General features: G+C 37.4%; 1 protein-coding gene and 1 pseudogene across 2 annotated transcripts; one reads left to right on the top strand and one right to left on the bottom strand.

The window, feature by feature from the left end:
* Positions 1,614 to 3,944, top strand: LOC18768204 (annotated as a pseudogene). The gene is made up of 3 exons (XR_002272809.1): positions 1,614 to 1,877; positions 1,995 to 2,341; positions 2,757 to 3,944. The product of XR_002272809.1 is annotated as a polyol transporter 5 (transcript).
* LOC18768152 (dehydrodolichyl diphosphate synthase complex subunit NUS1) lies at positions 6,454 to 7,585 on the bottom strand. Its single transcript, XM_020571023.1, has 4 exons — positions 7,399 to 7,585; positions 7,224 to 7,285; positions 6,617 to 6,806; positions 6,454 to 6,521 (listed from the first exon to the last, which is right to left on the bottom strand). The coding sequence occupies exons 1-4, from the start codon at positions 7,583 to 7,585 to the stop codon at positions 6,454 to 6,456; spliced, it is 507 nt and encodes a 168-aa protein (XP_020426612.1).

Genomic DNA, 10,251 nt, shown 5'->3' with positions numbered 1-10,251 from the left:
TTGTCAAACTGGGGAATGTTGTGTTTGTCTTCCTTGATTTTTCTTTTTCCGAGAGAGGGAATTTTTCTATCTTGTTATACAGTCTTCTAGGTTTATCAAAATTGATTGGCTCTAGAACATGTTTGGAATTCCCTGGTAAATATTACTGAAGTTTTCTTATAATTTGATTGAATACTTGGGCTGTTTTTTTTTCCTCTTTGTCATAGTTTCTCTCATGGGTTTGCTTTACTTCATATTTGTATGCAGGGACAAAGATTCGAAGGTTGGTGATCCACCTGGGAAGCTTTCAAGCTTGAGGTCATTGCTGAAATTTGAAATTCAAGGTTGAAATTCCAATCGACCAATGTATCCACATTTTGATACCAAGGAATACGAAGAAAGAGAAATGAAACAGGAACCAATTGCATACTTTGTGGATGTGTCGTTTCCCCTGGTTACATATTTGGTTCCTATGAGAAGTATTGTACAAAATTGAATTCAAAAGGCAAAGTTCATGTTGTTGCACTCAAGCTTTTTGCGTGCAAGTATGTCAATAATTTGTATGTCAAATTTTGAAGAAATCCTAATGTATGAAGTGATGCAGTCACCTATCATTGCTTTATAATGGTTGGGTTCAATCACTGTGTTTTCCTTGTAAATAATTTTCATTTTTAAAGTATATGTCATGCATTATCTATATAAAAAACAAAATATTATTGGTGCTAAATAGACTAATAAATCACTTTATCAATACAAAATTCCACAAGATATTCCTTTAACTTTTGCTTCTATTTTCATTTGAGTTGTTGGTGATCATTTCCTCTTGAACTAGAGCTAGGTTGTACAAACCAGAACCTCCATTCCAATTTTGATATTGGTCACGCTACATGTGACAAAGGATAAATGAGACATGAGAATGATAAATAAAACATTACGTTAAAATGTGTTATATTTCCTGTCAATGGTCGTTTGTACAACTGATCTGGATGACCACCATGAGTGAGCCCTAGTAACAAAGCCATATTGTCCTACAATACACAATAACAATTATTAGAATTAATTACAATAATATATTTATGTCATACCAATACAGCATTATTGCTCTCTTGTGTTCCAACCAAGTTATCACTTTCACAAATTGGTGGAGCATCAGTATGACAAAAGACATCACTTTGTGCAGGTATCTACAAAAATTTCAAGTAAAATATGTAAGACATCTTGACAAAAGACATCACTTGTATAAGTTGTAGCTCTTTTATTTGCTAACCTCTCTTTTATTTTCAAAAAATGCATTCATACTCTCACTACGTTGTGTGGTAGACATTCCTGCCAAAAAATGATTTTTTACAAATATTGGCACCCAATGATGTCTCTCTTTATATATGCTGTTTAACCAATCATTATTATGCAACCCGTATTTGGCAATCATCTCAACCCAACGCTCTTCAAATTCATAACGAGTCAATGGACTCATATTTCTTGTAACTTTTCAACTTTTCAGGAACTTTCTTCATTATATGCCACAAGCACAATCGATGCCTAGTCTTTTACTAGGAACTTTTCAGGAACTTTTCAGGAAAGACTTCTGCAATTGCATTTTTCATGGCATACGGATAAATCCCCTTACAATAACTAATACTACTTTAAGAAAGAGTTTGCTTATATATTGAATGAATTATATTCTATTCCTCTCTCACTCTCTCCCTGTCGCTGCTCGCTCTCTGATACTTCTCTCTCTCTCTCTCTCTCTCTCTCTCTCTCTCTCTCTCTCTCTCTCTAGATCGAGATGGCTGACCCGATCGCTGAAGACTTTGATCCGCCACAGAAACCCAAGAGAAACAAATTCGCCATTGCCTGCTCCCTTATGGCTTGCACGACATCAATTTTACTGGGCTACGGTAATTATCCTATTAGCACTCGAAATCGTTTTCTCTTACTTTTTTAATCTTAATTTTGCAAGAAAAAATTGTTGGTTTTGGAGTGTATGAACTGAGCGTGGTCACTTTTGTTTACAGATATTGGTGTGATGAGTGGGGCGAACCTCTTCATCCAAGATGACCTCAAAATCAACGACGTCCAGATTCAAATACTTACCGGCACATTGAACATCTATTCTGTCCTCGGCTCCGCCTTGGCCGGCAGAACCTCCGATTGGATCGGGCGCCGGTACACCGCCTTCCTCTCCGGAGCCATCTTCTCGGTCGGAGCTATCCTCATGGGCGTCGCCCAGGGCTACACCTTCCTTATGTTCGGCCGGTTCGTTGCTGGAATCGGTGTTGGCTACGGTCTCATGATTTCTCCGGTCTACACCGCCGAGATCGCTCCGACTTTGTCCCGTGGCTTCCTCACATCTTTCCCTGAGGTTTGTTTTCTTTCCTTGTTTGTTTATTTACCTTTTGTTTTTTGTTTTTGAGCCCGAAACAAAACTAAGCTGGTTTCATGTGAAACAAAAGTAGGAAGTGTTTGTTTCCTCAATTGTGATATCATCACATTTCACAATCTGGGAAGCACTTTTGGAGACATCATGTGAAACAGCTTTTGATACCTGTGATGATGTTTATCCAGTTCTCCCCACCATATACCCTTTGTTTGATTTTGATTTTGTACTTTTGGATGTGGATGTGGTTGGAAACAACTTTTGACAACGTAAGATTTATTAAATAGATGAGGTGAACGGGTTGTATGTGTTTTTTTGGCAAGTGTTATATGACTTTCTGTGGTTTATAGGTGTAGAATTTATACTAATTTATTTGATTTATTTGGATAAATATTTACAGGTGTTCGTCAATATTGGCATATTATTGGGGTATGTCTCCAACTACGCCTTCTCCAAGCTCCCAGCTCACCTCTATTGGAGGTTCATGCTCGGCATCGGCGCCCTTCCAGCCATTATTCTCGCCATCGGCGTCTTAGCCGTGCCAGAGTCGCCGCGTTGGCTCGTCATGCAGGGGCGACTTGGGGACGCCAAGCGCGTCCTCGACAAAACCTCAGCCTCCAAGGAAGAGGCCCAGTTGAGGCTAGACGACATCAAAGAAGCCGCAGGCATCGCCAAAGAGCTAGACGACGACGTTGTTCCGGTCTCGAAGAAAAGCCATGGTGAAGGCGTATGGAAAGACTTGATCTTGCACCCGACGCCAGCCGTGCGCCACATTTTGATCGCAGCCCTCGGCATCCACTTCTTCGAACAAGCTTCGGGCATAGACTCTGTCGTCCTGTACAGCCCCAGGATCTTCGAGAAGGCGGGGCTCAAATCTTACGACCAGAGGCTCCTTGCAACCGTGGGCGTTGGATTTGTCAAGACCATTGCCATCTTGGTCGCCACGTTTTTCCTTGATCGGTTCGGGCGGCGCTGGTTGCTTTTGTCCAGCGTGGCTGGGATGATATTTTCGCTCGTATGCCTCGGGGTGGGTCTCACGATCATCGATCATCACCGCGACACGGTCCCGTGGGCCATCGCATTGTGCATCACCATGGTGGTTGGGGCCCATAACATGGGTTTATAGCTCTGAGATCTTCCCGCTGAAGCTACGCGCGCAAGGAGTTAGTATGGGAGTGGCCGTGAACAGGGCGACAAGTGGCGTCATATCCATGACTTTTCTCTCACTATACAAGACCATTACGATTGGTGGGGCCTTCTTTCTCTACGCAGGGATTGCTGCGTTGAGTTGGGTCTTCTTTTATATGTTGCTCCCCGAAACCAGGGGAAGAACCCTTGAAGAGACGGAGGTGCTGTTTGGTAAATATCACAGGTGGAAAAAGGCGAATGCCGTGCTCAGGCAGAGCAAGCAAGGCGATGGTGACGAAAACAAAAGTCAAGTCAACTAGGATTTAAAGTCCAGTCCACTAGGGTTTACTAGGGATTTTTATTATGACTAGTAGGATTTAAATACTCTTCTTTTTATTTTAGTAAAAATGTTTTCTATGTAATGGAGAAAATAAATTTTATATCTTTTTATTCGAAAGGATTTTCTAATGTGTTTTTTTTTTTTTTTGTTCTTTCAAAAGCAATAGAGGAATCACTCTCTTTCTCTATTGGAAAAGTGGACTTTTTTATTCTCATTAATAGCTCAACAAGGACCTATAACAATAATTGATATTGACACCCAACCATCATTCATGTTATTGGGAAAAAAATTACATATATATACCTTATCTTTTGTTTTTTTATGATAGGCAATAAAATATTACTGACGTGAAACAACTAGTACAAGGAGTTTGATTTCATATTAAGGGCTAAGGACGGTTTCTGAATCATGAATTACAATCCTTATACAAATATAATACATCGAAAATAAAATAAAATCAGGATTGTCAGTATGACGAATATGAGTAATACTTTATCAAGTGACCTAGAGAGCATCAGTTTCAAACCCGTTTCCATTGCCAATATTGTACATGTTATTGCAGTCAAAGCCTCCACTTATGACTCAGAGAATACATTATCCACTTTAACACCATAACCCGCCACAAACTTATAGCGCATAGAATGCATTATCCATTTTAATCCCACAACCCACCACAAATTTGCCGCTGGAGTCTTACAACCAGACCAACGCCACCCTCGCTGTGGTCCCTGGCTTCCAAGCACCATCCACATTGATTTTGAGAGTGTTAGCATGAGGTGGCTGCTATGTAAAGATAAAATGTATTTACTTCTTATGATCCGCTTGGATAAGTTAACCCCTCGAGAACGTTTTACCATTTGAGTCCCTCATTTATTTGGATAAATCCATATCCTCCATATCCAATCCTGGATTGGCCCTGCTAACAGAAACCAGAATTTGTATCCCAAAAGAACACCAACCCCGGCGTACGGATAAATCCATTTACAATAATTAAATTTATTTGAGTATAAATGTTTTCTACGCAATGGAGAAAACATATTTTATATATTTTATATATTTTTATTGGAAAGGATTTTATAATGTGCCTACCCTTTGTGATATTTTTTTTGTTGTGTCAAAAGCAATAATGAGAATATTCTCATTAATAGCTCACCAAGGACCTATAACAATAATTGATATTGACACCCAACCAGCATTCATGTTATTGGGAAAACAATTACATATATACCTTTTCTCTTGTTTTTTTTTTTTAATGATAAGCGATAAAATATTATTAATGTAAAACAACTAGTACAACAAGTTTGAGTTCATATCAAGGACAAAGGACAGTTCTTTTATTACGAATTACAGTTCTCATACAATACATCATAAATAAATTGAGGGGGAGTTGAGGAGGAGTTGGATTAAGAAGAATTAGATTCACGATTCCTATTGAAGTTGTTTACTAAACCATATGGATTGAGGAGAGTTAAATTCTGGATTCCCGTTGAAGTTGTTTACTACACCATATGGAATTGGGGTATGAATGGTACTCATTACTAAAATGTCCTTGTTGTTAGGTTAAAGTAGATGGCAAATTTTAAATTTTAAATTTGTGTGAGGATATAATGGATAAAAAAGATGAATTCATAATAGGTTACTTCTCTGTGAATTAAAATATTACCTCCCACCCAAGATTTGAATTACTCCAAAATCAGGAATTCAATTCCTAATTTTGTATGGATCCCACTTACTTTTTAATTACTTGATGTGAAGTGAACACAGAAATCCTTCATAAGTAGAATTCAATTCCTAATTAATAAACACACCATTTAACTAGCCCCTATTTTTAATAACAAATTACACCATTTGCCGTTGAATTTAATGAACCAATACTTTTTTCACCTAACAACAGATTCCCTAAACTATAGCACGCTTAATAACCTATATATATATAGTCCCGATCTCTTGGACCACAGGAGTCCAAGAGATTGTGGTCACCCACCGTTGGATATTAATCCAATGGTTCAAAAAAGTTTCTTAAAAGGAGTGTAAGAGTGAGTGAACCGTTGAATTTACATCCAACGGTGAGTGACCACAAATCTCTTGGACCCTTGTAGTCCAAGAGATCATGACTGTATATATATATTACGATCTTTGATGGGCTTAATTTCGATTGACTGGGTCTCATGAAGGATATCCCTATAATATTTGAGGGATTTGTAAGGAGCTTGAGGCACAAAATGACAATTTGGAGGAAAATATGACTTTGCAATTGTGACTGGATTGGTGATGCTATTATATTTGGATTCAACAATAAAAAGGTGACAACCACTTCTGGAAAAATAAGAGGATGACTTTTGGAAGGGAACTGGAGATTGAGTGGTTTGCTTCTCTGCAGTTCAAAGTCACTGGTCATCTTCTTTATGTTTGAAGTTTGCTTTTTATTCTGTAGTTTTTTCAAAGTCTTCCTGTCAACCGAGTCTTCTCTCCAGGTCCAAACAATAAGTCTGAATCGCTAAGTACTGCTTCAGGAAAGTCACTCCAATTAAACTTTGAAATTCTCAAAGCCCATGTCTGTCAAAATAAGATTTGTTTTAAAACCTCATTCGTCTTAGTCAAGAATATCACTGATGAAGTTATCTTAGGATTACTCTTCATAGCCCTTTTGTATCCTTTCCAGGTAGAATATGCTTTCAGGGTCTGGCCCTCTACAACCTGAAAGCATATTACCATAAACACCTGTAAGGTCAAATTGAATTGTGCAGGTAACCCTTATTGTAGGCAATTGAGCATCTGACCGTAGAACATACAAATAGCTTTTAGTGCCTCATCCATGTTAGGTTCTGTAAAGATTTTCTCTTCATGATCTCCAACTGATTTGGCCAACTTCAAATACTTCACAAAAAGTAAGTTAGCTGCTTTGGTTACAGCTTCTTTTCCATCAGAAAATGACAAAATTTCCAGAGCCATGTGGTTTTGATCGTCTAAATCTTCATAAGCCTGCACAGCATGGATGTTAAGTTGGGTATACACTTTGGCATCATAAATAATGCATAACTGTCCATTGTGAAAGGCACAAATCATTTATCAGATCTATATAATTATAGAAAAAAATACTACTTTGCATAAACTTAAACCTCACTCGCCCTACGTCAGTAATCTAGTGGTGGACTACCAATGTATGCTTTATATAGGAGTCATATTAAAAATATAAAACAAAAATTAAAGGCAATTGCTTGGTATTGGTATCAAAAGAAAACTCTGTTGGTCTCAACACAATCCTGAATTCTAGATACACCTAGAAGGGAAGATTGATCGTGACGGCCTGAACTGCTTCCCAGTATGCTAATTAGTTAATTTATGGTGGAGAATTGTAGAACCAGAAAGTAACTTTACTGTAGGGACAGAAGACAACACCTTAAATTCGCTTGCATTTCTCAGTTTATTCAAGATGGCTTCTTTTGATTTCTTCAACACTCCTGGTCATCAGAAAAGTCAAATAATTGTACAAGATTTAAATACATATGTTACATTGTTGCATACCAATAGTAGAAAGCGTCTGACATCAATCAGGATAGCAAACCACCATTACCTTCTGTATCATAGAGGCACACACGCTTCACACCAATAGCTTCTAGCCACTGCAGCAGCTCAATTACTTTTGATGTTTGGTAAGCTTCTTCACTTTCTATCACAATTGCCAGGTAACGTAGCTTGCCCAAATTAAGGGCTTTGTAGCTCGAGTACTCCACCAGAAATAAGATAGCTTTGAAGAACATAAGCTAAACCCAATAGAAAGTACCATATGCTGACAAAAAGGTGTAGAATATGCCATAGAAGCAGAAGCCCGAGATTGCCAATCTGCAGCAGCCACAACGCAGGATCAACATTGACTTTAATATCAAAGTAAGTAGCATACGAAATGAATGAATATCAATCAGCCATAATCATCCAATACACATGACTTTTCTGATATTGCAATAAATGGCCCAATAATTCACAATACATTACTCTCTCAAAAAGCTTGCAATCTTTTCAGGCTCATTATTTATCTTAAAAGTTTATTACCTACATTAAAACTCATTTTCGATCATGTTAATGTATGCATTTTGAGTTTTTTCTTTTGGCTTCCCTTGACAATTTTGTAATAAGACAATCATTGTAGTTTCCCAAGCTCTAAGTTTAGATTAAGAATTACTTCTCTAGGTGTTCTTATCTGCCTACATTATGATGGAAAACAATGTGTTTGACAAAGGTAAACTCTGCATTACACTACATTGCATTCATTAAATTTCTGAAGATTATGAATAGTCATCTTTTCTTTGTATAACTAGTCATCTTGCATTCGTATGACTAGCCAACCTTTGTTTCAATTCGGTTTTCCAGCTTACTGTTTCCAGTTGGGGCTTAACCATTTTTTTATCTTTTTCTACGAATTTCTCAGCTGCCATGTGTCTATTCTGACCTAGGAATTTTTGGTAAAAGCCAAGGAATTCCTCATTTGGTAGCTATCACTTTTGTAGGCAAGTTTTGGAAAGTTTCTTTGTAAACTTTCTCTTCTTCCTCAAGTGTAACCTTCATATTTTTCATCTTTGAGTTTTCCAAAATGTTTCTTTTTGAAAACTGCATTTGAAATATGAAATCCTCATCTTGCTAGATCAACACTCTCTCATATATATTTAGGTCAGATTCAAGATTGATTTCCTCAAGAGTATGGTTTCTTGAAGAAATTGGTCATTCTCCTTTGAATCCAAATTTTGGTTTCTGACTAAGTTAGAGCTTGCAAGCTGGTGTCATGGGATGAATGAGCTGGAGAAAGAGCTGTCATTGCCATGAAGAACTGAGCTTCAAGCTTTGCTAAGTTGGAGAAGAAGATTGCACAAAGGAGGTATAGCTCATCTTCCTAAATAGATCTAAGTTTTTCTTGAGCTTGCTCGTGTTCCTTTGTAAGAATCTTTTTCTACTTAGTGGATTGGCTGGTCGGTTGATGACTCCCAGTTTTTCCCAATTGTGGGTTTCTAGGTGAACAATTTCTGATTGCATCACTGTAATTTTTCTGGGTTTCTGTTCTTAGTGGTTGACTAGTCATCGTATGAATTCTGAGTTTGTGTTCTTGGTGGTTGACTAGTCATCGTATGAATTGTGGTTGACTAGTCATCCTATGAATTCTAGGTTTGTGTTCTTAGTGGTTGACTAGTCATTGTATGAATTCTGGGTTTGTATCCTTATAGTTGACTAGTCATCCTATGAATTCTGGGTTTGTGTTCTTAGTGGTTGACTAGTCATCCTATGAATTCTGAGTTTGTGTCCTTATAGTTGACTAGTCATCATTATCTGCTGTTTGGTGTTTACTTGATTATGATAATTTCACACACTTTCACCATAGTTGTTGCTAGCACAGGGAATGCCTAGATTGACGGGTCCTTCTGAGTGCCTAGGTTGTCACTAGTAATCTTCTAGGGTTGCAGGTACATTGTGGCATACTCTGTGTGTATTCTTAATTGTGGATGTTCATGCCTAGCAGTTGACTAGTCATAAGTGTATTGGTGAAGGTCTAGAGTGTGTGAAGTTTGTTGCGTTCTTGGTTGAATATCTTTTAAGTTTACCCCTCGTCACCTAAGTACCAATTTCATATTACGTGAACAGAGAAATCAATTACACAAAGCCATCATCCAAAGAATAGGGCTTCAAAGAAGCCTTTTTTGCACTACTTTATTCTTTTGTCAAATTATTTGGTGAGGTAGAAAACAAACTCAAGGTTTCCTACTTTGCGCATGCCAATTTTAAAGAACAACCTCGCTATAATGTACAGATCAAATTCAATCATATTCTTTTACTTCATTATGCCATATGAAGGTGCTTCAACTATGTAGAAGACAATAAGAAATAGGCCCTTTCTTATATGGACTACAACAAATATCTAAATTTAAAACAAAATACAAAGTTGAACTAATTAGTAGGTCGATAAGCACATTTAAAAGCTTGTCAATACCTTTTTTTATGATCACATCAATCTTTTACAGTGACTATCTTATTGTTTGCCTACATGACCATTTTAGTTAGATTGATTATGCTTCTAAAATAAATTGAAACATATAGACTAATTTCTCTTTTGTGGGCTAAAGTCATCTAGAGCAAAGCCTCAACCTCCAACCAGGAAACACCAAATGAACAACCATCCAGCAATCTAATTACAATGTAAAAGGAGTAAACTTCTAACAGGTAATTTGCGCTGGAAATTAAAGAGCACAAGATATGTATCAGTCCCTATGTTGCATCGATACGGATACAGGTACTCCGATACTATACGATACACCGATACAGCAAATCTCCAAAAAGTAGGATACAGGTACGGCACCGATACCGTAATTAAAATAATATAAATATATAAACATATATATATATGTAAAATTAGTATTTTGGGCCTTTTCTTTTGGTTCGTTAT

The sequence above is a fragment of the Prunus persica genome, chromosome G8 (assembly GCF_000346465.2).
Source record: "Prunus persica cultivar Lovell chromosome G8, Prunus_persica_NCBIv2, whole genome shotgun sequence".
Lineage (NCBI taxonomy): Eukaryota > Viridiplantae > Streptophyta > Magnoliopsida > Rosales > Rosaceae > Prunus > Prunus persica.
Note: the sequence above shows the minus strand (reverse complement) of the source record. Positions and strands in the feature narration are given on the sequence as shown.